Raw genomic sequence first — 27687 nt, 5'->3', positions numbered from 1 at the left:
GCTGATGAGCGCAGTCCGCTCTGCTGCTCTTCGGGGCCACTGATTTGTACGGCTCCATAACACAACAGGCTGCCCAGGGAGATGGTGGAGTCCCCATCCCAGGCGGTGTTTAAAAGATGGGTAGATGAAGTGGTTAGGGATATGGTTTAGTAGTGGATGGGTACAGTTAGGCTTGATGATCTCCAAGGTCTTTTCCAACCTAGCAATTCTATGATCATGGCCAGTCAGCAACTTACCCCATCCTAGTGTATCTCCAGGCCCTTTTGGAAGGGTCCAGCACATTTCTAGCTCCTGCAGCCAGGAGCTCAACCTTCCTGAGCCCCATCTTGCCCTGCGAGCCCAAGCACAGCAAGGCAAAGCAGGACATGAAGGAAGAGACCCAGCGAGATGAAGACACTTCACACCAGGACATATGAAGGTTTGCTGCAGGGCTCACCCTAATTACCTGACAGTACTCACTCGGCCAACAGTAAATGCTCAATACTGGTGTAAGAGGCAGATGTGATGCTCAGCCTGATGGATCCAAGATGTGGAAGTCTCCAACCTCTGACCAACCTGGCTTGCCATGTCTGGCCTTAAACAAATTCCATGCCCCCCCAGTCATTGCTTTTTCTTTGGATTTTCCCTGATGGATCCAGGAGAATTTGCCCCATGGTGGGCAAAAAAATATAATCACTTCCTGGGTTAGAAATAAAAAAAAAAACAAATGAAAGGGAATTCAGCAAAGCGGTTGTGCTGATCTGTAGCACAAGAGTTTAAAGGGTACAGAGTTAGTCTGTAGGGAGAGGGAGAGGCATATGTAAAGGGGAGAGGCATATGGCAGTCACTGTTAACACCTCCTGCCTTATTTTCTTATTGCTTTAGCAAAACCACACGATCCTGAGCAACTGCAGGAGTAAAACCAACCGTTCCTCCATCTGATGGCACTGCTGAGCACGTGAGGAAGGCAAGGACCAGCCAGAGACAAACCCAAGAGCTTGGCTGGACCCTATCCACCCTGCTGCCAAAGGTACCAGCTTCTCCAAAACTCCCCAGGAAAGCTGCTGAGGAGCCCAAAACCCTGAGCTGCCTCTACTCTCACCATGTCCACCTCCCACAGAGACCCTTCAGATCACAGAATCATAGAATGGTTTGGGTTGCAAGAGGCCTTATAGATCATCCTGTTCCAACCCCCCTGCCATGGGCAGGGACACCTCCCAGATGCTGCTGACCTTCTCAAAGTTCTTGGCAACATCCCTTTATCTAAGAACCACGTCACCTGGGGCTGAGAAGAAAGATGGGATGAAGGGCACAGGAGGGAGGGCATAAGGAGCACAGCAGAGGGGCTCAGGCAGGCTGAGACGTTGCAGGATACTGAAAAACAATGTGACAAGGGTGGTCTACACAAACAGATGATAAGATGGAGGTATATCAAGAAACAGCAATTCAGTGCTGGGGTGCCTGTAAGGCCAGTGGATCCGTCTGCAAGAGGCTGCCAGGAGCGCGTGAGCCACCAAGCAGGGTGTCCCTCCTTGGACCCCAAGTGTCTGACAAACTGCCCCGCTGGCATGGCTGCATCTCCCCGAAATACTTCTCATAGAAAAAAAACCACAAACCACTTTATTCTAGACTGCCCAAAGGTCTGCTAGGGTAGCTCCTTTCAAGCACTGGAAGACAAAATCCTGAGCAATTAGGAAGCGCACGGCACCACTCATGGCTGTGCATGTCCTGAAGAGCTAATAATTGCTGGCGGCTTTTCAAAATGTGGCTGAGTTCACAGGGAGGCTTCAAAACAGGCTGCCTGCAACTGATGCTGTGCCTGCATCCCCTCAGCACCACCCCTCGCTCCATCCATTTCAGCCCTCAGGTCCTACAGCCCTCACACCTCAGCTTCAGCTGGTCCTTGCAGGCACAGAGCGGCTGCCGGCCCTGAAGGATGCTGATGGGAAACCAGAGCCCTGTGCAGAGGAGGGAGGCACTGCCACAACCCCTTTTTCAGGGAGACCTGCTGAGCACCTCAAAAAACTGAGCCCGGAGAGGAATTTGATGCTCCAGGGTGGCTCTCACTAAGGGCAAGGCAAAGTGTCCGGCTGCTGGGGAAGGGATATTTTAGAGGCATCCCTAAGAAAGACGCTCATGTCCAAAAACATTATTTCTGTACTGACACTCAGGCAGCAACACCTGGTCCATCTGGTGGGTGATGGGACCTGTGCTGGACCCCAGAAGGGCTCCATTGTGTTGCATCAGACCTGCTCCACCACATCTCTGAGGAGCTGCCCCAGCCTGCAGGAGCCACGGCTGGCACTGCATGAACCACTTATCCTGCTCCCTTTCCCAAGAAAAGCTGTGCTCTGAGGGGAGTACTGGGGACTGTCTGGGGAAGCCAGAATCCCCTGGCAGCTGGGTGACTCCTAAGGGTGCTGATGCTTGTCCAGGGAGGGCGACCTTCTCATCATGGAATTCCCCAAACATGGTGAACAAAGGTTCATGCAAGCCCTGTGCAGGGCAAGGAGCAGGCTGGGAGGGCAGCAACCACAGGTCAGCCCCTGGGGGGCTCTCAGGGCTGCCAGCCAGCAGAGTTTGTGACTCCAGGTGCGTTTCTGCTGCTTCCAGGTGCTTCAGACCTGTGGCCATCCACACCTCTGACAGGCAACCTCCAGGAGAGGGGCTCTGACCCAAAGCACTGGCTGGATTTGCCTGGACCAGGACGTTGTGCCACCGAGTCACTAGTGTGTTTGAGTGCAGCAGCTCACTCCCGGGTTGGCTGTGATCATTAGGAACAGCATTATCTAAAGGAATAGAGGTGGAAACTTCTGCTTGAAGCACTTGTTCCGGGTTTGCCAGCGGAGATGCTACAGAGGGCTTGCTGCCCGAGTCCAGGGCACCCAGAACAGCCTCCCCCGCTGGCCCAGCTGGGTCAAACGGGACCTGCTGTTCTGGGTGAGCAGAGCTGACCTCGGGTGTAACGGAGACCAGAGAGACCAAAGAGTCTTGGCCTTGTGCACCAAGTGGCCGAGGCTGTGGTGGTGACTGAAAAGCTGGATTAATTGCCCAGCAGTGCTGGAAGTCAGCTGCAGCAGAGTTTTCCTCGTTGCAAGGTGATGTACTGAAGCACGGGAAGTCCGTGGGGTAGGGGGTCGCCTTGCTGCTCAGCCTCTCACCAACCTCCTGTGATGGTGGTTCTTCTGCACCTAAGCTGAGCAGAGCCTCCTCCCACTGCTGCAGCTCTGCATTGTCCACACTGAGGCTCTGGAGGGTCTGGCAGATGTTTCCATCCACCTCACTCTTCTCAAAGAGGGTTTCGATAACAACCAGGAGGGTGTTGCTGTCTTCGTTGGCACCACTAACTTCCTCATCCTGGTTTCGTCCATCAGGATCAGCGATGAGATCTGGCAAGGACAACTGAGGCACATTATCAGCATGGGAGTTGTACATGGATGCATCCTGCTTCATCATGGCCCCAAGAAGAGAATTGGGATCTACTGAGTGCTGCCCCATGCAGGAGTCAGCTTGTATCTCTGACGTCTCTTTAGCCTGGAAGGAGTCCAGGAACTCAGGAAGGTCATTCCCATATAGTACTGCTTCCCCCGTGGCAAAGCTAAAAGGCAGCTGCAGGTTTCTCTTCCGCAGGTGTTCCTCTCCTTCTTCATTCCTTCAGGGCAGAGAGGGGAAAAAAGAGATGAAAACACCACAAGCACATCCTTTGAGCCAGGCAAATCCACCCTCCTAACAGCAAGATCAGAGCTTAATGCCAGGTCCTGCACTTGGGGCACAACAACCCTATGCAGTGCTACAGACTAGGAGAAGTCTGGCTGGAAAGCTGCCTGGAGGAGAGGGACCTGGAGGTGTTGGTTGACAGCAACTGAACATGAGCCAGCAGTGGCCCAGGTGGCCAAGAAGGCCAATGGCATCTTGGCTTGGATCAGAAACGGTGTGGCCAGCAGGGCCAGGGAGGTTATTCTCCCTCTGTACTCGGCACTGGTGAGACCGCTCCTCGAATCCTGTGTTCAGTTCTGGGCCCCTCACCACAAGAAGGATGCTGAGGCTCTGGAGCGAGTCCAGAGAAGAGCAACGAAGCTGGTGAAGGGGCTGGAGAACAGGCCTTATGAGGAACGGCTGAGAGAGCTGGGGTTGTTTAGCCTGGAGAAGAGGAGGCTGAGGGGAGACCTCATTGCTCTCTACAACTACCTGAAAGGAGGTTGTAGAGAGGAGGGTTCTGGCCTCTTCTCCCAATTGACAGGGGACAGGACAAGAGGGAATGGCCTCAAGCTCCGCCAGGGGAGGTTTAGGCTGGACATTAGGAAAAAATTTTCACAGAAAGGGTCATTGGGCACTGGAACAGGCTGCCCAGGGAGGTTTCCCTGGAGGTGTTTAGAGGACGGGTGGATGAGGTGCTGAGGGGCATGGTTTAGTGATTGATGGGAATGGTTGGACTCGATGATCCAGTGGGTCTTTTCCAACCTAGTGATTCTATGATTATCGTCCTCCCTGGATTTTCTGAAGGAAAGGGTGCTGTATTGAGCTGGTTACATTGGTGCTGGTGGAGGACTGGGGCTCTGCGAAGCCTGTGGGGAATCAGCTCAGGGAAGGACTTTGTGTCCAAGGCTCATTCCAGCCAGGAGCAACCGTGTCTGCAACCAGCTTCTCAAAGTGGTTTCATCCACACATCCCTGCCACAGGAGGGCACATGCAGGCCATGCAACCCAGCCACTCTTTCCTCTCCCCTCATTGCCACCATATGCCCTGAGCGGCCCCACAGCCACCCACACTGAGAGCAGAAGGAGGCAGCCAGCGGCTCAGCCATACTCACGAGAGGGCTCGCTGCCGGGCAATGATGCAGTCGGGCTTGCCCGCTTTGTACACCAGCCACGCGTTGGCCTGCACCCACACCCAGCCGCCCTTCTTGGTCAGCAGCCGGAAAACTGTCAGCCCGCTCTCACCCGTCTTCATCACTGGGGCACAGAGAGAAGAGGAGTGACACTGACACAGTCGCTCCATGGGCTAGAGAAGCAGCACGGGCAAGATGCCACGACGTGAAGCATCACCTTGCGCTCATGCTGTGGGGGCAGAATAGGCAGGACATAGCCAGCAGACGATGCTGTGTGCTATGCTGTTCCTCTGCCTGATGCTTGAGCCTGTGTCAGCCAGGAGGGAAGAGCCTTTATCACAGCTGCTCCAGACCTGGGACAGACAGCCCACCAAGAAGCAACAGTACTGGCATGGCCAGAGCTGCACTGGTGCTGAGGAGCTGCATGGGCCCCCAGAAATGCACCCAGTCCTCATGGCCCCCCTAGCCAGGGTGGCTTCTCCCCCCAGCACTCACTTCTGACGTGGTTCTCCGCACAGTGCATCATGTCAGCTACATGCACAAACTGGTACCCGGACCCCCTCCTGCACAGCTCCGTTTCTGTGTACCCCAGGACAACCTTCCCCCTAAAAACAGTGCAGAAAGCCGGTGACAGCAGTGATGAAGGCAGGGATCCCCCATTTGCACCCCACCAGCCAGGTGCTATTCCCTGCCCAACACTCCAGCAGGTAGCCAGAGCCTCCAACTTTGTATGGTGCAACTCTCCATTCTGGGCTCAACTTCACACCCTCTTCCACAAAACTCCACGCTGGGTTTGCTGAGCTAGAACACAGCAGCCAAGAGGTGCTGGTGCCCAGTTACTGCTCCCCGTGTTACGGAGGGGCTGCAGAAATGCCCAGCAGAGGATGGACCATCAGACACCTTGCCTTGGGAGTTGGGGCAGAAGTGCCCTGCTCCCATGGGCTCTGGTTTTCTGTTCAGCGTCAGGGATTTTGCCTCAGAGAAGGCAGGAGATGTCCTACCAGGAATCACAGGCCATGGGAGTGAAGTCCAGCTTGTGCTTTGTCTGGAAGATCAGCATCTTGGTCTGAAGCTCCAGGATGGAGAATGGCTGGAGGGGAGTTGCGATAGCAAAGAGAGCAAGTGGGGACCTGTCCAATGCCCTCTTCTGCTGCCCAATAAGGAATTTCAAGCGCCCGTAGAAATTCAAGGCCTTAAAGAGGATTAGAAAATGTGAGTGTGAGGCAAAAGGGGAACTGGCTGTACCCCTATCCCTATGGGACATCAGTGGCCCCTAGGGAAGGGGCTGGGGCAGAGGGGTGTCCTGGTGCAGGGTTGCATTACCAGAAATCCCGAGGAGTTATCCAGCAAGCAGCGGAAGCGGCAGGTGAAGCTCCTCTCCACGAAGGAAGACTTCTCAGGGCCAAGATGCTGCAGGCTGGACCAAGTGCTGCATCCGGCTGGCAGTGGCTCGTTGGTGGGAAGAACTGGGAAACCAAAGGGAAAAGCTTTCCAAGCTGTGTACCTTGACCTCATGGCCTTGCAGACCTGCTCCTGGTGGAGACTTTACTGTTCAAGTGAGCCCAAGATCTTCACAAAAGGGGTAAGACCATGCCAAAGGAAATCAGCAGTTTTTGGTAGTTCATGGTCCCCGCAAGCTCAGCTCATCTCCCAGAGGGGACAAAGGCAACAGGCTGCCCCAACTGAAAAAGGTAGGATTCCAAACACTGAAAAGCAAAAAGGTTTTGGGGAATCCAGCACACTGGAAGACAGCGCGTCATTGCTCTTGGCTGCTTTTGGTAAGAGGTGGCCACGCCAACCTCTGTGATGGTTGCAAGTCCCGGGGGAAGCTATGGGATGCTCCTCACTGTACTTGGTGGCTACAAATGCCACCAGGAGGGTTTTCCAGCAGTGATGGCCACACAGAGGCAGCTGGCTGGTCCCCAGAGATCATTGCTGTGGACTCACCCAGTACTCACCATCAGTAGCATGCTGGGTGCTGCTCGATGCTGGAGCCCCGTGAAGCTGGTGGCGGAAAGCAGCTCTGTCATCTGCGTGGATCAGCTCATACACGCTCTGGTAGATGAGATCTGACTGGAATGACACAAGGGCAGAAGAGCATCAACTCCTGCTCAGCCTGGCTGAGAAGTCTGGAGGAGGGCATGGCAGGAGGCTTTCCTTCATGGGTAATAAAAGTGCAGTGACTGAGTGTAAAGAAACAAGAAAACACAACCAGCTTTGTGTGCAGCATGGAGAGTGAGGACCCTGAACCTGCTGTTTTTTTAAGGAGAGCAGCTCAGGAAGGAAGAAAAGGGAGCAGAGTTGGTTTGCCCACAGAAATCATGGGAACAGTTCTGAGGTTTCTTGAAACAACAGAAATGGCCATGTCCTGGCTGCTCAGGACTGTCAATACCACCCATCTCCCCCATGTCTCCTGGCCATAGCTAAGCAGAACTTTCCACCCTGTTCTTCACAGTGGCAAGGCTGAGGTTCTCCTGGTGTCACCCAGCCCTCTGGCTCCTGATCCTTAACCACAACTCCTAGGAAATGCTAAAACTCCAGCTCTCTCTGTACCACGGGAGCCCCTGCTCTTTGGGAAGCTTTGCTCCCCCATCTGCGGAGAGAACGTCTGCAGCGTTTGCCTGGCGTGGCTTAAATTCTAGTATCTTTTCAGGACCAAATTCAGATAAAGGGCCAGAAAGTCTGTGGGTTGCCAGAAGCAAATTTGTTCGTGGGGTACAAATTGCCAGTCTACAACACCATGCAAGATCTCTCCTGTGTTGCCATCCCAAGCCCTCTACAAACAAGTTCTGTGTCTTCCACGGGATCAATGTGAAAAAATGATACCAGGATGGTCAAAACATTTTGACCAAACCAAACTAGTTTTTCAGACTTATGCAGGGAAATTTGCTGTTTTAGAAAAGGCTTTTGTAGGTTTTTACTCCAAACTTATGGGAATCTGTACCTCAGTGCAGTCTTCCTTCAGTGGGCCACCAGGAAAGACAGAAATGCTGATTCCAGGCTGTTAGGTTGGCCACACAGCAGAGACACTGGCAAGCCCTCACTCCTCCTGCCTTCCAACACAGCTCACTTCTTCTAGGGCTGTGCCCCAAACCAGATTTTTCCATCCTGGTCCTGGTATGCTGCAGTGGGCATCATGGCCCTGCCAAGCCCAATGCAGCTCAAGCTACTGACTGCCATGTCTGCGCCCTCAGAAACGTGCCAGGGCAGAGAATCCTGCTTAACCAGACATACAAGTGCTCTGAGAAGATTGCTCCCTGCCTCTGGACAGCTGTTTTCACTTGGGGCATCACCCCATGAGCATCCTACTGCAGTGACCTGGGAAAGGATGCAAAGCGAGGGCAAAGAAGAAAAACACGTCAGTCTCTGAAGGTACACCACGAACCCATGCAACAAAACTGTTTTGGCAGCCTCATGGCCCTCCTGTTGATTCAATCCTTTGGCCAAAGGAGCTGGACATCAGGGGAACTGGAGGTAATAGGGTGGATGTGGGGAGAGACTTGCCTTTCCTTGGCATCTCCCATGTACGTAACCCACAATATTTCAGTGCATTGACACTGCTCACCAGCGAGATACCCTCACCACTTTAAGCGTGAGCCCACATACCCAGCAGCAAGACACAAACAAGGAAAAACTCACACCCCTTTTATACACAGAGACAAGAGGACACACCCTGCCATTGCTAAGCTTGCATCTATTCCTACTAAAGTCACAAGCATGCTTATTGCCTTTCACAGCCCCCAAAGAACATGACTCACCTGAAAACATAGATCAGAAATGACCAAATGGAGCTAGGAGGGGAGAAGAAAAGAAAGCCCTGGCATGGTTATCTGCACCTCCTTCCCAGGCCTGGACTGCACCTGTCTGCTTACAGCCATGAAGAAATAGATACTCACCTGAAGAAAGCCCAGATAGTCCTGCACAGTAGGGGAGATGTAGAAGATGTACCCATCTCCTGTCACAGCGATGACAAAACCGTTGAGTGCCTGAAAGCATAAGTTGAGTCCTGAGTTACTCTCCTTAGCTTCAACCCGGCTGCTAAAAGATGAACTTGTCCAGGTGTTTCTTCAGCATTCATGAGCTGGAAGGGACCTTCTTTGTCAACAAAAAAAAACTACAGAAAAGGGAGGTACCTTATGGCCACATGAGGCTTTCAACTCTGTTTAGCTGCGGAGTGGTCCTCACTGATAGCAGGAGCAATGATCAAAGATGGATTGACAATTTTTTCTAGACTCATCATTGAGGTCTTCCTTCAGGGCACCTCCTGCACCAGGAGGGACCAGCAAAGGAGAGGTTCCTGGAGCACCGTGAGATCAATACCTCATCTCTGCCTGTACCAGCTGAGTATAGCTAGGCTCTTCTGAGGCTTTCTGCTAACAGACCCTACTTTCTCTAACAAACCTGCCTACAACTTCAACAATAAGCAGCAAAAGGCAATACAAGGAGCCATGCCTTGAGCCTGGCAACCCCAGGAGGAGCCTAGCTTCAGTTCAAGCATAACAAAGCCTTCAGAGATAGCAACCAAACTGCAGTCAGTCACTGATCTCACATGTTCATCCACTGTTATTATAAGGATGACCTTCAAAGACACTTCAGGCCCTGTTCTTCACCCCAAATTTTACACTTACAGGATTATACAAACTTATTTCTGCATTTTTTTATGTCTTCTTCCTAGAATTCCTCCAACCCCTTCCTCAAATCTGTCTTTTACTCCTTTGCATCCGAGGACTACAGTGACACTACTGTTCCTTGGACTCTTGCACTCAGCTCCAAAGGTGCATGAACAACTCACCACAAAGTACATGAAGTAAGGCCAAATTCAGCCATGGCTACACTTCAAAGATGGGAATGCAGCTAAAACCTACCCACCTTCAAGTAAAAGAAGTGGGAAAATCTGGAAACTCAGGTCCCAGATTTGTGAAGGCCCTGACATTGCATCTGTGACACCTCTCGCCACAAGAAGGATGTTGAGGCTCTGGAGCGAGTCCAGAGAAGAGCGACAAAGCTGGTGAAGGGGCTGGAGAACAGGCCTTATGAGGAGCGGCTGAGAGAGCTGGGGTTTTTAGCCTGGAGAAGAGGAGGCTGAGGGGAGACCTCATTGCTCTCTACAACTACCTGAAAGGAGGTTGTGGAGAGGAGGGAGCTGGGCTCCTCTCCTGAGTGACAGGGGACAGGATGAGAGGGAATGGCCTCAAGCTCCGCCAGGGGAGCTTCAGGCTGAACATCAGGAAAAAATTTTCACAGAAAGGGTCATTGGGCACTGGCAGAGGCTGCCCAGGGAGGTGGTTGAGTCACCTTCCCTGGAGGTGTTTAAGGCACGGGTGGATGAGGCACTGAGGGGCATGGTTTAGTGTTTGATAGGAATGGTTGGACCCAATGATCCAGTGGGTCTTTTCCAATCTGGTGATTCTATGATTCTAATATGGCACCCCGGGTTCTTATAAGCATGCAGACCGTTTGACATATCTTCAAGGAGGCAACAGCATCCTGTTCTCATCCGACTCCCATTACACAGGACCACGACCTCTTCTCATCTCATTTTGCTCCATTGCTCTTGAGGTGTTTGTCAGGAACAAACTCTGTTGCCCCTCAAATAATCCTGACATTGAACTGACACTACGAGACACTCCATTTACAGCGCCACTCAGGCTTGCTTGGGATGGCCTTTTTTAGTCACTTGGATTACTTGAGTGGCTGCTGGATTGAGCTTGTTGCTTGATACCACACAGAACCGGCTTGCAGAAGGACCAGTCCCTTGTCTTTGTGCCCAGCAGCCCCCCAAAGGGCCCTGAGTCAGTTTTCTGCAAATTACAGCATCTGATTAAAATGCTCTTTGGGGAAATATAGAAAAAACACCAGGCAGCTCAGCTGGGAGATTTCTGTCACATTAACAGCTCACAAACTCTCCAGATGCCTTCAATCACCCGAAGCTGCCAATGCTCTGGTGTCTCCATAAATTGGAGCAACTCTATCACGGGACTGGGCAACGTTGTTCTCCCTCACGATTGTCACATTATTCCAACTGTTCCTCAGTAACTACCACACTTGCAGCCAGCTGGAACCACTCCTGGGAGCGAAGCTCATGTAGGAGTCTTCATGTGGTCCAAGCTTCATTAAGTCATGCTGGGCTCCCAGAGGTCACCACCTCAGCAAATTTCCCATGGAGTCTCTTGCCTGGGCTCTGCTCACACCTGCCTGCCTATGTGTAACAGTGGGCATTGACATAAGGCTCAGCAGGAGCAGGGTTGAAGGCACCAAAGTCAAGACTTTAAAGATTAAGCCTCTGCGTGCTAGTGTTTGGAGAGGTGGAAGTACAGAGAAGAGGACTGAAGGCCCAGAAAGCACAGATGACTGCAGTGTCAAGAACGTAGCCATGAAAAGATCAAAGGTCTTGCACAGATTTGCTCTGCAGCCCCAAGGAGCAGCCTGTTTTAAGCTGACATGCTCAGATGTTTATTCAACAACCAGCCTTTCTGTGTGACGCTTCTATCCCATTTCCTTCCAGCTTACATTACAAATTACAGCCCAAACAAACAGCATTCTGACCAGCTGATTCACCAGCTCCTTGTTCTCTGAAGTTCACTGAGGGCTATTTCATTAGATGCACACTAGTCCTCCTACAAGGCAAAGCTCCTACTGCCCGCTGATTTTGACCACCGCTGTCTTTTAAGATCCATCTTCCCTTCTTTTCTCTCTCAGAATCTACAAACTGAACACGGCTTTTTTCCACCCCAGGCAGGCTATGAACTCATTCTATGGAGCTCATGCAACACTCCAGGTAGGACAAACAGTTAGAATCATAGAATAACCAGGTTGGAAGAGACCCACAGGATCATCAAGTCCAATCATTCCCATCAATCACTAAACCATGCCCCTTAGCACCTTGTCCACCTGTGCATAAACACCTCCAGGGAACGTGACTCAACCACCTCCCTGGGCAGCCTGTTCCAGTGCCCAATGACCCTTTCTGACCTTTTTCCTAATGTCCAGCCTAAATCTCCCCTGGTGGAGATCTTCCCTCTTGTCCTGTCCCCCGTCACTTAGAAGAAGAGGCCAGCACCCTCCTCTCTACAACCTCCTTTCAGGTAGTTGTAGAGAGCAATGAGGTCTCCCCTCAGCCTCCTCTTCTCCAGGCTAAACAACCCCAGCTCTCTCAGCCGCTCCTCATAAGACCTGCTCTCCAGCCCCCTCACCAGCTTTGTCGCTCTTCTCTGGACTCGCTCCAGAGCCTCAACATCCTTCTTGTGGTGAGGGGCCCAGAACTGAACACAGGATTCGAGGAGCGGTCTCACCAGTGCTGAGGACAGAGGGAGAATAACCTCCCTGGACCTGCTGGTCACGCCGTTTCTGATACAAGCCAAGATGCCATTGGCCTTCTTGGCCACCTGGGCCACTGCTGGCTCATGTTCAGTCTCTGTCAACCAACACCCCCAGGTCCCTCTCTTCCAGGCAGCTTTCTAGACAGACTTCTCCTAGTCTGTAGCACTGCACAGGGTTGTTGTGCCCCAAGTGCAGGACCCGGCATTTGGCCTTGTTAAACCTCATGCCGTTGGACTCAGCCCAGCGGTCCAGCCTGTTCAGATCCCTTTGCAGAGCTTCCCTACCCTCCAGCAGATCGACACTTCCACCCAGCTTAGTGTCATCTGCAAACTTGCTAAGGGTGCACTAGATGCCTTCATCCAGGTCATTGATAAAGACATTGAACAGGGCTGGACCCAGCACTGAGCCCTGGGGAACCCCACTTGTCACTGGCCTCCAGCTGGATTTCACACCATTTCCCACCACTCTCTGGGCCCGGCCACCCAACCAGTTTTCCACCCAGGAGAGTGTGCGCCTGTCCAGGCCAGAGGCTGACAGTTTCCGAAGCAGAATGCTGTGAGAAACTGTGTCAAAGGCTTTACTGAAGTCCAGGAAGATACATCCACAGCCTTTCCCTCATCCAGCAGCCGAGTCACTTTGTCATAGAAGGTGATCAGGTTAGTTTGGCAAGACCTGCCTTTTGTGAACCCGTGTTGACTGGGCCTGATCACCCGGTTCTCTTGCATGTGCTTCATGATAGCACTCAAGATCACCTGCTTCATGACAGATGTTCCTGACAGATGTTTTATCCTGTAGCTATCACCATTCTCCTCTTGGCATTTACTAGAACACAAGGAACTTACCGTCTCAGAGACTGACAAGGGATCATGGAATCACTGAATGGTTCGGGTTGGAAAGAACCATTGAAAAGTTCCAACCTCCCTGCCATGGGCAGGGACACCTCCCACTGGATCAGGTTGCTCAATGCTTCATCCAACCTGGCCTTGTACACTTCCAGGACCCCAGGCATCCACAACTGCTGTGCAGGGTAGGAGGAAATGGTATGGATGGGGACCCATCCCAACCAGGCAGTGTCACTAGTCCCTGGTCCCAAGCTGCTCAGTGCCTGCAGAAATCACAGCAAAGCAGCTCCTGGCAAGGCAGAGTCTCCTCTTACTCCACAGATGGGGGTCCCCACGCCCCACAGCTGCTGTACAGCTCAACAGACAGGGACCAGCCATCATGCCCAGTGGATAATGGGAGGCAAGGGAAAACTGCAGACCACTGAGCTACAGCACCGTACCTGGTGCAGCAGTTCCCCTTCAGGAAACAGCTCCTCGTCAGCCTGTGGGCCTGTCTGTCCATTCCTTCCTGGGGCTCTGGGCTGATCCAGCATGTGGTCACCAACATCTGCAGCTGCAAGCGAGAAGGAAGAAATCAGCACAGAAGAGGCAAGTCTCCTCCTTCTCCCCATCCCAGTGCTGCATGGCTGACCCCACACCACCCAATGCACGTGGATTCAGCTTGGGGGAAGATGAGACTAGGGGGAACTGGAGCAGACACCCTAAAGGGCCATCTCCAACTCACTGAATGCTTCCTTGAAGAGATAATAGATCCTTCTTGGTCCCATTTTTGGGAAACTTCACTTCTGCTGAGGTCTGAAGCAGCGATACAAAGGATAGAGGTGAGATGAGCATTTTTAGGCTGCCCAGGCTAAGAAACACCACCCAATGTAGCAAGGTGTCTTCAGCCTGCTAGAGCTCTAAGCCACCCCAGTGCCACAATGCCTGCTTTTCTGTCCTTCAGGGGTGATGAAAAGCAGTGGCAAATCTTCCAAACCATCCAAGATGCCATCAAAGCACACACACTTTTTTCTCCTTTATGCCTTTGGCTGCTCAGAAGTAGATCCAAGGGTTGGTGGCCATGGTTGAGAGAGTTGGACTTGTCCAGCCTGGAGAAGAGAAGGCTCCAGGGAGACCTTACAGCAGTCTGAAAGGGGCTACAGGAAAGCTGGAGAGAGGCTCTTTATCAGGGAGTGCAGGGATAGGACAAGGTGGGGAACGGTTTTAAGCTGAAAGAGAGGAGATTGAGATGAGATATTAGGAAGAAATATCTCCCTGTGAGTGTAGTGAGGCGCTGGCACAGGCTGCCCAAAGGAGTTGTGGCTGCCCCGTCCCTGCAGGTGTTAAAGGCCAGGTCGGACCAGGCTTGGAGCAACCTGATCCAGTGGGAGATGTTCCTGCCCATGCAGGGGGTTGGAACAGGATGATCTTTAAGGTCAAACTATCCTATGACAGCTCTCCTGTAGGTCAGTTTAGCCCATGCAATAAATCTGCATTGTCTCCCCTGTCAGCTCACTTTCCCATTTCTGCGGGGGACGACCCTCTGCTTGGACACCTTCCAAATCAGCAGGAGGTGGATCAGTTGGGCCAGAGGATGCAAGATCTCTGGGAAACATTTGGAAAGATGAGGTTCAACACTAGGGAAGTAGTCATTGTGCTCAGTTTGCTCAACAGTCAAGGAAAGGCATGTCCACAGGACTTTCAAAAGGCAGACTTGAAGCAGGCACCAATCCAGAAAGCCTCCCTGCATGACTGCCAAGCAATCCCCAAGGAAAAACACCCAAAGCCCATCTGGACCATGGGTATGGCTTCAATTTGCACACGATGGGGTGGAATAGTTTCAAAATGAAACAGATTATTTTTTAAAATCTGAATTCTTTTGAATGGCTGACTCCTCTCTAAAGCACTGGGAGCTGGCAGGGAAATTCAAAAAGAAAAAGTTCTTCCAAAACAAAGCTCCAAAAGGAGAGACTATTCTGGGAGGATGTGTGTCCCAAGAGCACTTGGTCTCCAGAGTCCACCAGCAGCATCTGTAAGGAGAGCTGCTGTGGGCTTACAGAATCCAACACAAAACACCTATTTGCTCTTTCTGTACTTTCCACCAAAAATTTCTTCCAACTCTCCTACCAGTCTTAGCAAGGGGCTTTTTGAATCTCTCATCAGAGATGCTTAATTCCCTTACTCTCAAACACAGAGTGGTCCATTGCTGCTCAGCTGAGCTAGAAAATCCTACACACTATGATGACCTGGCTTGGAGAGAAGGCCTGAACCACAAAGAGAAGTTAGGAAACCCAAATTGATGGTGTCTGCCAACTGCTTTGCCACCAAGCATCACTGCACTTGGGCTGTAAGGTCCTAATTGCAGGTCATGGACTGTAACAAGCGCTTCTAGGTATCAGTGGAGAGAGCAGCTGGTGTTCACATCCAGCGCAGTCCTCATCATCCACAGCCAGAGGCCAAGGAGATGCTGAGGCCAGTGTATGATGAAAAGTGCATGGCTTTCTCTCACCAACAAAATCCAGGAATGCACAATACAAGCTCCCCCTGCTTTCATCATCACTGCAACACCTGCAGCCTGGTCGTCTTCTTGCAGAGGGCTTCTCTGCTTCAAGAGAGTGATCCTGCTTGGGGTGGCCGCTAGTGGAGTGAGCATTCAGCAGACAGGCAGGGCGGCGGCTGCTCTCAGAAGCCACAGCCATTCCTCAGCAAGCAAGGTGACCTGGAGACCTCCTGTATGCATTTTCAGGTGGTGACCCTCTTCATATTCAAACATGTCATGACTGGGTGCCCTCCCCAACCAACAAGTCAGAAGCAAAGTGTCCCTGTGGCTTTTCCCCTCCAAACAGATCTCTGAACTCATCCTCACTCCAACTGCCAAGAACCACAGGGGTTGGGAGCAAGCCCAAGAAATGCCTGAGCACATCCAAAGGACTCCAGGCCCATGTAATCACCAGGGATACAGAGGCTATTCTCAATCACTATTTGACTCAAAAAGGAAAAAATATTCTTTTAATCAAAGTGCAGAAAAAAACCACTGCATGTGCAACACTGGTAACCTCATGGGAGGGAGGGATCACTCCTGAGAAGTCGCCCACTTGCTCCAGACAAGTTATTAGTCTCCAGGGGATTTCACCAGCACGTAAATCCATGCTCACCAGAAACAATTTGCAGAGCGATCATCCCATAACAGGCAATGTTGGCTCTGTCCCCTGATGATGCAGGGTGGTGGCTTGGAGCCTCCTTCCCCTCCCTCTGGCTCCCCATCACAGCTGGGCAAAGGTGATGCAGAGAGCATCTCTGGGATGTGCTACAAGTCTGGAGTGGAGCCTGTGGAAAGGTCCAACTGGAGCCACTGCTACCAGGAGCAGGGAGGACTGATATCCAGGTTTCTCCCCCTCAGCAGAGCACGCTACATGATGGGGAGATGCCACCCCTCTGGAAACCCACCAAGAGCCTCCAGTCCCTCAGCCTGATGAAGTCACATCTCCAACAGGCTGATGGCTAAGATGCGCTGAAAAATACTGATGTCAGGAAGAAGAGAACTTTGTTTGCTACAAGGTGGGAGAAAGCAGGTGGCAAGCCTTACTAAAAGCTGGCTAATCCACCCCCTGTTTGAAATACTCATTGTAATGGACATTACATGTTGAGACTCACTTCCACACAAAGCAGCTGAGACTTGTCCAACATGTATACAAGCTATAACATACAGTAAAAGAATTAACTATGGACACAAGGAGGATGCACATTCACTGTTTGCATGCAGCTTTTTTCAGTCTCCTGTTGTTCCTTTTTGAGAATTAATGGGAATTAATGCAAGATTAAAAAGACCGTGACAAAAGTGATCTGCAGTTACCAGACAAATTCTAGGCATTTGCTAGAGCAACTTGGTGATCAGTTGTACTTTCAAAGTGCTGGGATAGAAACTACAGGTTCATAATGTTCAAGAAGACTGGTGAAAAACCAGTTCTGTCCCAAACCCCTACACCAGCCGGAGAGCTGGAGGAGGCTCCTTGCTACTGCTGTGATCCCAAATGCTGGAAGGCTTCCATTTAGAAAGCCAGAGGAGATCTCCTCCATAGCCAGTAATGTCTTCAGCATTAATGACCCAGACAACAACAGCAGGGAAACAAGTCCCTGGTTTGGAGGGACAAGGTGTCCTGCTTATTCTCAAGAGCATCACTTTGGGTTGTTTTCTTTTTTTTTTTTTCCTCTGCAAGAAGGTCTCTAAGCCCTGCAATGTGGAGGAAACACCTAAAGCATGAGAAAAAGGAGCATGTTCACTTGTCGCTCATCACATTCTTTAGACAAGCACGGCAGCGCTGCCATGGAGGCTAATGCATCCCTTGCCTCTGGCATAGTTTTGTCACTGAAGAAAAATAATTATTGGCAAAAAATACTGGGGTCAGTTCTGCACTCACAGACAGAGTACAGTGGTGAGAGACAGCGGACTTCACCCATGACAAGCATTTCTCTTTGAACACACCCCAGTGATGCCTTGCATGAAGATGCTGGCAGCTCCCAGCTTTTCTAGCGATACCACACTATGCACAACTGTTTTCCTCTTGAATCCAATTCTAAACACCATCAAATTTGCAGCAATCTTTGCCTCAGCTGTTTAACAAAGGCACTGTGCCAACCAGAGCAAGCTCACGCCACCCCAGTAAAACAGCCCTTTGCAGGCAAACACCAAATCCACAGATTATAAATGTACTAGAAAAAGTCATCCAGGGTTTTTGCAAGGAGCACAGAAATGCCAACGGGAGCGCAGGCAGCCCTGAAGCCCACGCCAGCCTCTCCATCCTGCTGCCCCAAGTACTCCTGCACGTTACTGCAGGTTCTTGCCCAGGGAGGGTTTTAACCTTGACTCCTTTCACTGCACCCTTTGTAACTTCACCAGTGCAGGGACAGTGAATGTTTGAGGCTGCTGGTGAGAAACGGACCTGGGAGGACTCACCCTGCCCTCCTCCATGGGCAGGGGGCAGGAGAATGGAGACCCACTGGGACTCCATCTCCCAAAGTGGCAGGACCATACCACCCTGCACATCCTTATGGGAAGCATCTCTGCACTGGCACCTGCTGCTTCTCTGCTCACCTGCAAACAGCAGCTCTAGGCCTTGCTGCAGAGCTGAGAGGTTGACACTGTGGCTGAAAGATGGGTCTCCCCTCAGCCTCCTCTTCCCCAGGCTAAACAATCCCCACTCTGTCAGCCACTCCTCATAACCCCTGTTCTCCAGCCCCTTCAACCAGCTTCATTCCCCTTCCTTGGACATGCTCCAGCCCCTCAATGTCTTTCTTGCAGTGGAGGGCCCAAAACTGAGCACTGGATTCAAGGTGCAGCCTCACCAGTACAGGGGTACAATCACTTCCCATCTATCCCTCATTGCTTACCGGCTTCTACAAAAGATTTTTTACTTTTAACGTATGATGTAGCCTGGGCAGGCATATGCCCAGGGTCACCTGCTGGCACCTTCCTTCCCAAATTGGTTATAGCCACGTACTTTGGCTCCACAGAGACTCTATTAACCCTTTGCCTAGGAGGAAGGGCAAGTGCCCAACTAGACAGAAATGCTTCCAAAGAGGAATTCTTTTTCAACATGGCAACAATTAAAGCTGCCAGGATACAAGGCAATGGGCTCAGGTTCCTGATAGAGAGAGGTCAAGGCAGCAGAGGCCAAGGATGTTCACCAGGTGATGCCGCACTCTCCTCCTGTGGGAAAGGAGCCTCCACAGAGCAGGAAGCAGACGACAGCAAAACTGAACCAGAAAGCACAGCACAAACGCTTTCGCCATCTGCCCCCAAAATGCCTGATGTGATATACCATGAGCAGGCTGCCGTGACCTGCAGATGACAAGGGTCTTCATCAGGCAGGGCTCGAACCGAGATTGACCTTGATGAATCGGTGAGATGATCTGAAGTCAAACAAGATGAACTTCAGTGCAGACACAGGCAAAGGAAGGGGCGGGAGCTGGACATCAGTGGTGCAGTGGCCAAATGGGAGTAATTGGCCTGACAGAATGGGTCTTCAAGAAGGGGTAAGGCTGCCATCAAACACGAACCTGTTCAATGATGATTACTTTTCCAAAGCAGCTCTGATGCTGGGGAGAATATGCAGAGCACACCCAGTGGGAACCGCTCCTGCTCAGAGCCAGAGGTTCTGAGCCAGCTGGAGAGCTTGGCATGGGGGTCTCCTCCTGACGACCAGCATCCCTAGCTGGAGAGGGCCCTGGGGGCTGGGCATGGAGCAAAAGCTAAGGGAACTAAGTTTCTTCAGTGTGGGTGGGGGGAAAGACTCAACAGAAGCCTCCAAGTACAGCAAGATGCTAAAGGCTTCCTGCCCTTCACCAAAGTCCATCACTCCACCCTTCGAGCCCAAGGCACTGTAGATGAAACAAGTCTCTGTCTGTATGTCCTAACGCCCTCCCTGCCATGCCAGGCTGTGCACACAGAATCACAGAATAACCAGGTTGGAAGAGACCCACCGGATCATCGAGTCCAACCATTCCCATCAAACACTAATTCATTGCTTCCTTTCCCTGTTCTTCTTTAAAAACAGCTTTATCTCATTTTATTTTATTTTTATTTTAAATGTAGTTAAGTCTCAAGACCCTTGGGGCTGAGTTTCTGTATTTTCTTATAGTACCATGTATGCTTACTGCAAGCTCACTGAAGTTGACGGGAAGTTTTTAGTAGATGTCAGATGTGTCTGTAGCACATTTGGTGCTTTCTGGGACGTCCAAGAGGATCTTGCCCTGATTAAGTTCTTATTTCTCAAGTTCTTATAAAATGCTGTCAAATTAAAACTTCAGTGTTTTTAGAGATTATAATAATGAGTTTTAGATCTTTTTCCAGTTTATAGATAATATAGAAGCTGTATTAAGTGTAAGCAGTATTATGTTAGGTTATGCAATTCTGGAGAGCTTTCACTCAAAGATAAATCAAAGTAGACTAAAGGAGTATTTTTTGTAATGTAGATTTATGGCAGCGTACAATAAAGTGCTGCTTCTCAGTTGCACACACACCAGTCCACACCTCCCCCAGCTGCAGGAGTCACCCCAGCCCTCAAGCACTGCTCCACAGTGATTGCAACTGCTTTTGTAAGTAGGTTATGAATGCAACCCCTGGCAGCCTTTCAGGCTTTATTTGCACTGCAGCCTGCAGTGTGTCCCGTCAGCAGGAAGGGGAGCATGGGGACTCACCCCTCCAGCCAGGCTCTGCACCCCCATTTTCCCTTTTAGCCCGGGTACATGCTGTGTTGACACAGTGTCCAGTTCTACCAGTAAGGAGAGCTGATCGCAGGTTAATGCTATGCCAGCACCGCCTTGGACAGCAGGACCTGTTGCATCTCCAAATCATCACTTCTTGCCATCACGGCATGAGGCTGCTTACTCAGCTACCCATCCTGCACCTCATAGATGGACAGGGATTGAATTCCATTTCCGAGGCTTGTCCCCTCAAAAGCAGACAATGGAGGAAAAGACACTCATTAAGGCTCATTCTTGGTCCAGCCCTGCCTTTGAGGAGCAAAAGAGCACCCAAAGGGCATCCGATGCTGTGCATGCAGCACTTACCCCTTTTGTGCAAAGGCAGACAGCAGAAGGCATTTTCTGTCTGTGGAAAGGTGCCTCTTCATGCCCTCATCATGTCTTTTGGAGTCTTCCTACCAGGAGGGACCTCCTGGATCACAGCCTTTCTGACCCACACCCAGCCAGTACCAGCCACCAACACTTAGGAAGATGCTCCAGAAGTGCTCAGGGAACAGTTGACATCACAACACAGGTCAGGCCAGCGCCTGGGGACAAGCAGCTGGCACCTCCATGGCAAGGACAAGAGCCCACCACACTCACAGCCACACCGAGTGGGCCGCCAGCCACCCTCAAGTCCACTGCAGAGGCAGCACATTGTTGGGATGCTCCAACACTGCCCCACAGATGGGAGCTGGAGGACCAGGATGAAGCTGCTCTTGTTTCCACCTGAGAAAACAGCTCTGCGGGACAGATCACAATATTGCAGCCCCATATGCAAGCTACAGCTTCAGGAGTAAGAGCTGAACCATCTACAACTCCTGGGCCTGGGAGAGGCTCCTCGGCAGCATATGGCATGAGCACATCAGCACAAAACCTCCCTGGGTGATGGCTGGAGCAAAAAGGCAGCCAGCAGATCTGTGCGCCCAGGGTAGTTCAGCTGGCCTCCCCTTCACAACAATATTCTTGCTCATAAAGGCAGCACCACACCAGGTGGTGTGAAGTGTGTACAAGGGATCCCTGCTTCTCAAATTCAAGGTCTGGAGAATAACCCTGGAGCACCCAGCACAAGTATTTTCACCAGCATGAACTCTCAGATACATCGACTACTGAAAATCCAGAGGGCAATCACAGCCCAGGAGGAAAGGAGCTACACACATGGCAGCAGAAACACACCAGAAAGCCCCTGGTGCCAAGAGCAGAAGCGAAAAAGTAGCCATGTCCAGCCACAACCAGCCTTCCACTGAGGCTGCTGTACAGGACCCTGGACCAAAGCCTCCACAGCAGCAGGGCTGGAGAGAGGCAAACATGAGGAGATCTGTTTTCCAGGCACATCAACTCAACCCTCCATCCTGCAGAAATGAACTGGGGTCTCTGGGTACGAGGTATAACCCTCAAACTCACAGAAATACTCATCAGAGAAGCAGAATAGACCCACAGCTGAGCCCAGTGGGGCCAGGGCGGCAAGCACAGCAGCAACCACCAATGTATGAGACATGCCCCCCAAGAAAGAAAGGGAAGGAAAATGAGCTAATGAGATGCCAAACTGAACAAGGGCCCTTGGATCTGCCTTGTCTAACCTGCCATCCTCAAGGAACAGAGCAGTCGTGTGCAACCACTCCTACCCCTGCCTGCTCAGGAGACAGTCAGCATCCCACAGATCCTGGGAATTTTCAATTAAATTTAATTATAAATAGCAGTTTCAGTCAGGCGAGGGAAACACGGGTCTTGTCTTGTGTTCAGCAAGACACACAGTAGTTTATCTATTGCTCCTTTAAACACGGAGCTGGTGAGAATGGGACACAGTGTGGTTTTTGGACATAAAAGAGAGGTGGCAAGGCTGCTGATTATAATTAGATGGAGGAGGCTTGCAGGTCTCAGGTGCTTCTTTTCTTTCTGTCCTATCGCTGTTATCAGTTGTTATATAAAATAAAGCTCACAAGATTGTGCGGCATCTGACCTCGTTTGCGTCTTGATCTCACCCTTGGGATTGTTTAAGAACCCTCCTCAATATTGGGTTGGGACATTTTACGCCCTCCACCCAATGATGCCATTTCTCTTCCAGACAACCCCTTCAAAAGTGATGGGACCAAGGTCCTCTGCTACCTGTGCTGCTCCTGACCTCCTTCCAGCCTCTCCCAAATCATTCTCCTGCATGCTCTCTTTCTCCGTGATTCAGTTTCCAAGACTGAACTAGGCGATCTCGTTTTCCCAAGGATATTGCTTTTCTGAGAAATGAAGCACCCATAACCGACTGAAGAGAATTAGATTTGGGTGTGCAGCATCCAAAACCAAAGGTGGCTCCTTCTAGAGGTGACACAGATTTAATCTGTGTCATGGCAGCAAAAGGCCTTAGGGGTAGAGGTCCTTTGAGCAGAGCAACCATTGGAACTCCTCCACATTTCTGGAGACATGGCAATTTCCTTCCTGGTTTCCCACAGCATTTTCAAGGTAGTTCCTCAGATAAAGATCCAGCATTGATGCATTGACAGGGGGCTGATATCACAACTCATCATCATCCTTCCTTCAGGAGACACTACTCTCCATCCCAAGGCAAAAATGGCTCAGTGCATATGATCTGTGCAGTGGGGATTGACCCCAGGAGCTCTTTCACCCCTTGCAACATGGACACTCACCCATCAAGTAGCTCTTCACCTTCAGGTACCCAACAGCCAGTCGGAGAATGGAGAGTTTATCAAGCCTGGTGCGCACATCTTCAGGGAAGGGCAGCAAGCCAGTCAGCTTGTTCAGCTCCTGGTTGAGTCTGTCTCTATGGCGCTTGGAGGGGTTGGACTTGACGCCCTCAGGGGGAGCTGGTTTGGTGCTGGAGGATACAAAGAAGAGTTTAATAAAACTCGGTCTGCCCGACAGGGTCTTTCCAAGCCCAGTGTTGACTTCAGTGCAGCCAAAACAGTAAAACATCAGGTGGCCAAGGTAAGAAGACCAAGCAGCAGCAAGTGCTCCAGCAAGCCCATAAGACAATGGCTGGAGGAGACATGGCCATCCCAGCTGGCCACCTTGTGCAGCCCCAGGCATGATGTTTTCCAACTGAAGTGGGGGCTGATTCTCATACAGGCACCTTAACGTGCAGCCTGGCTGAGACAGCTCAGCTGGATACCACAGCCTTGCTCCCACCACCGAGACCTGTCAGGGAAAGGGACACCATGGGAAGAGGCCTATAAGTCATCAGAGCATCTCTTGGAGGTCTGGTCAGACTTTTCCACGCACACTCTGCTCCTTCCACCCTTTCTCCTCTTCTTCCTCATCCTGTACCCTTCCCCAGCAGCAGGTCTCTCCCTGGCCACACTCCACATGCTCAAACCAGATCCTTTGGTTGCTCAGAGGACTCCCATCAGCTATTCCACCTGCTCAGGACCCTGCAGCCCTCAGCCAGGCTGTAGCAATGTACACACTAACAAAGCAAAAACAGAAAATGAGAAAGGCCAAAAAGATTTTTTAATCTGAATTTAATTCAGTTGGCCTCTTCTGAGTTTCCTCTGACAGCTCAGAGGCTGAATCAATTGCTTTACTTCCTAATATTGCAAAGAGGAGCACGTGTGAAAGTCAATGGCAGCACTTGGGCAAAGAGATACTGCGTAGGGTGGTTTAGGGCAGCTTTCAGATAAGCATTTCCAACCTAAAACAACACCTCATGCCAAACTTAGGCTCTGGGACGGACCCTCATCCTGCAGAGGAAATAGAGTCCATGAGAGCAGCTCTTGTTTGTCCTAAGCTCTGACCTGTCTCCACCAGCTGCAGTTATTTCACAAGCTACAGCTGAAGTCCCAGACACAGCAGTAAGAGGTTAGTTAACGACTTTAATGAGTCTGGGATGTTACCTTGTCTCCTTTGGTTTTAATGCCAATTTGAATCAACTGCATCACCTAACATGTAACTCCCATTGTTTTGATGTAATTTGTCTAACCACAAACTCCTTCTCCGCAGGCAACCTTGCTTGATAAAGCAGCTTTGGGTAACAGGATCTGCCAGTATTTAGCAGCAATTTCAGCTCTCCCCTCTACTACCGCTCTCAAATCTCATCTGGCAGGACTGCTCACGTGTGTGACAAGAGAGGAAATGAGCATTAAATGAAATGCAGTGAGCTGCCTGTTGAATTTTCATTGCAGGGAGCTACCAAGTGGGCTTCTAAGCATGGATGGAAAATCATAGCATTTCTCTGGAAAAGCTCAACCACACTGTTTTATAATAAGCATCAGGAAGGAGATGCCCTGCTTCTCTGAGAGGCTGGGTACAACTCATCACCAAACTTCTCCATACAAGCTGGGCAAAACACACTGGCAGAAGTGCTTTTGTGTACTCCACTAGCCAGTGGCTTAAATACTTCTGAAATCACAGTCGCTTATCAGGAAGGAAAAAAATGAAATAGAATCAGAGAATCACTAGGTTGGAAAAGACTGGGATCATCAATCCAAACTGTACCTGTCCACTACTAAACCATATTCCACCCCCTTCAGCTACCATAAGGTCTTCTCAGAGCCTTCTCCAGGCTGAGCAACTCTATTTGTCTCAGTCTGTCCTCAAAGCAGAGGTACTCCGGCACTCGGATCATCTTTGTGGCCTCCTCTAGACTCGTTCAAGCAGTTCCATACCCTTCCTATGTTGGGGATTCCAGAACTGGACACAATACTCCACGTGTGGTCTCACAAGAGCAGAGTAGAGGGGCAGAATCACCTCCCTTGACCTGCTTGCCACGCTTCTTTTGATGCAGCCCAGGATATAGTTAACAATCCTTAGGGATTCTGTATGGAAATAGCTTCCAGGTGCTTATTGCTGACAAATCTGTTCACCCTCTGCCAGCCAATGACAAAGCTCCCATGAGCTCCATGCAAGCCAGCGGGCCAGGAAAACCTCCAACCCCATCATATGGACTTGGCAAGGCATTGGCTTGAGCACAACCACGTTATTAGCTACCAGAGAATCTGCACGGGTGGGCACCATGGGACACAATATTTCCCGTGCTCACTGAAACAGTGAAGCTTGGTTTACATGTTTAAAATCTGTTTAAATTCCCTGCCCTTAGGACTGTCTCCATCCGAACTGCAGGGCAAAAGCTCTGGGTCTCTGCCAGCCCCAAGGCTGTCTCAGGGAGAGCTGCTGCCTAGCACAATCCTGGAGTTCAATGAAGCAACTCAACATCTACGCAAAGAGTGAGGAAAAGGCATTTTAAAGAGGTCTGAGCCCCTGCTCTGTTTGCAGGAGCCCTAATGTGGCACAGTCTTTTGAAATGGATACGGTGCAAAGCTCAGTGTGGCCGTGCCACAAAGTTCATGATGAAGCTGCTGAGAAAAGCTGCGGAGCCCCATGTTGGCTGGAGCCGAGCTCTGCTCCCAGCAGGGCAAAGGCTGCTGCTGCTGCAGCGCTGCTTTTCCCCAGCTGCCCTTTGAACAGGGAACCCAGCAGGAAGTTTATCACTTTTAAAAGCTGGCAAGCAATGAGGGATATTAACTATTAACAACAGCCGAGCTTGCCTGAGCTGGTAGATTGTCTTCTAATTTTTGTTATTTGTTTTTTAATAAGTAAAAAGCCCTGAGTAAGCTGCAAAGGGACCAGAGAACTCCCTAACCGCATCCCTCCCTTCCCACCCACCGGGCCACACACCTCACCACACCCAGCTCTGCTCTTCCTGGCCTCTCCCAACAGGACCCTGCTGCCAGATCTGCCCAGTCACAAAAGAAAAGAACCTGTTCCAATTCCCAAGGCTGGCCTTGCAGTACTAGGGATTGAGGTCCCTTCTGCTCCAAAGAAACACTTTCTCCTGCACCTTAAGCCATGCAAATCCAGCCCAAACTCTCATTCCGGCCATGCCAGCCCACCACAGGGCTGGAATTGCAGCTCTGAGGTGAGCAGGGTAAAGTTTTAAGGCAGAGTAGCTACAATTCACATCTTCATACTTTAAGACTCCCTAATAAACATCCAAGAGAGACTCTGGTTCACCTTCTCACCATATATTTATAACTTCGATGCCCCTTCCTTCACTCTAGGTTCGTTCTCAGCTCATCTGCTTCCCTGCACTGCCTCCTAGAAATATATACATTTATTTGCTATGTGTCTAGTAACAGGAGGTCAACAGGCTGATGAGGCTTTGGAGCAGGTATAGAGGATGGATTGGGGGGGGTCTTAAAGTCAGGAAACTCCAGCAACATGTCGGGAGGGGAGGCAGGAAGATTTAGATTAGACATTAGGAAGAAATTCCTCACTATGAGGGTAGCGAGGCACTGGAACTGATTGCCCAGGGAAATTCTGGCTGCCCTATCCCTGAAGGTGTTCAAGGCCAGGTTGGATGGGGCTTGGAGCAGCCTGATCTAGCGGGAGGTGTCCCTGCCCGTGGCAGGGGTGTGGAACTGGATGGGCGTTAAGGTCTCTTCCAATCGAAACCATTCTATGACTCTATGACCATTCGGTCCAACCGTCAGCCCAACACCACTGCACCTACTAAACCATGTCCTGAAGCACCACAGTGACATGCTTTTTGAACCCCTCCAGGCACGGTAAAGAAATTTTTGGTAAAGAAATTTTTCCTAATATTGAATCATAGAATCACCAGGTGGGAAAAGACCAACCGGATCATCGAGTCCAACCATTCCTATCAAACACTAAACCATGCCCCTCAGTGCCTCATCCACCCGTGCTTTAGACACCTCCAGGGAAGGTGACTCAACTCCCTCCCTGGGCAGCCTGTTCCAGTGCCCAATGACCCTTTCCGTGAAATATTTTTTCCTAATGTTCAGCCTGAAGCTCCCCTGGCGGAGCTTGAGGCCATTCCCTCTTGTCCTGTCCCCTGTCATTGCTTGATACAAGCAGAGACCGAAACGCAAACCAGCCTGCGACCCAAACCAGAGGCCAGCGGAGCATCTCAAACTCACAGAATCACAGAATCACAGAATAACCAGGTTGGAAGAGACCCACCGGGTCATCGAGTCCAACCATTCCTATCAAACACTAAACCATGCCCCTCAGCACCTCGTCCACTCGTGCCTTAAACACCTCCAGGGAACGGGACTCAACCACCTCCCTGGGCAGCCTCTTCCACTGCCCAATGACCCTTTCTGTGAAGAATTTTTTCCTAATGTCCAGCCTAAACCTCCCCTGGCGGAGCTTGAGGCCATTCCCTCTTGTCCTGTCCCCTGTCACTTGGGAGAAGAGGCCAGCACCCTCCTCTCCACAACCTCCTTTCGGGGAGTCCCCACAGGAGATGCAGGACAACCATAGCCAGGATCCTTCTTTCCCTCCAGCACACCAGAGCCCACAAAGCCCTAGCGCCAATTAATCCTAATTAAAAGAGAGTCCCCCAGGCGCGCTGCCTCCTATCTCCCTCGCTTCCTCAGCGCCGGCCCCGGGGCAGCCGAGCCCCGCTCCCCGCGAGCAGGGGGGGCTCCGGCGGGGCTGTCGCTGCCCCCCTGCCCGCTCCCCGGTCCCTCACCCACCTCCTGGGCACCGGCTTCTTCCTCTTCCTCGCCGCGTACATCCCGCCCGGCA

The 27687-nt window shown here is 51.1% G+C and overlaps 1 protein-coding gene across 1 annotated transcript; it reads right to left on the bottom strand.

Annotated features, from left to right (window-relative positions):
• On the bottom strand, positions 1–27687 carry LOC138722425 (aryl hydrocarbon receptor-like). Its single transcript, XM_069860498.1, has 10 exons — positions 27636–27687; positions 22827–23014; positions 13410–13522; positions 8704–8793; positions 6766–6880; positions 6131–6273; positions 5809–5999; positions 5303–5412; positions 4790–4931; positions 1–3631 (listed from the first exon to the last, which is right to left on the bottom strand). Exons 1-10 carry the CDS (start codon positions 27674–27676, stop codon positions 2101–2103), a joined length of 2664 nt encoding a protein of 887 aa, XP_069716599.1. The 5' UTR covers positions 27677–27687; the 3' UTR covers positions 1–2100.

The sequence above is a fragment of the Phaenicophaeus curvirostris genome, chromosome 7 (genome assembly GCF_032191515.1).
Source record: "Phaenicophaeus curvirostris isolate KB17595 chromosome 7, BPBGC_Pcur_1.0, whole genome shotgun sequence".
NCBI lineage: Eukaryota > Metazoa > Chordata > Aves > Cuculiformes > Cuculidae > Phaenicophaeus > Phaenicophaeus curvirostris.
The sequence above is the reverse complement of the archived record's forward strand: the minus strand, read 5'-3'. Positions and strand labels throughout refer to the sequence as shown.

Coding starts and splice junctions, on each gene's coding strand:
- LOC138722425 (XM_069860498.1), bottom strand. CDS start 27,676: ATGTACGCGGCGAGGAAGAGGAAGAAGCCGGTGCCCAGGAG. Junction 13,523..22,826: donor GGTGAAGAGCTACTTGATGG/GTGAGTGTCCAT, acceptor TCTCGCTTGCAG/CTGCAGATGTTGGTGACCAC. Junction 8,794..13,409: donor AAGGGGAACTGCTGCACCAG/GTACGGTGCTGT, acceptor TTATGCTTTCAG/GCACTCAACGGTTTTGTCAT.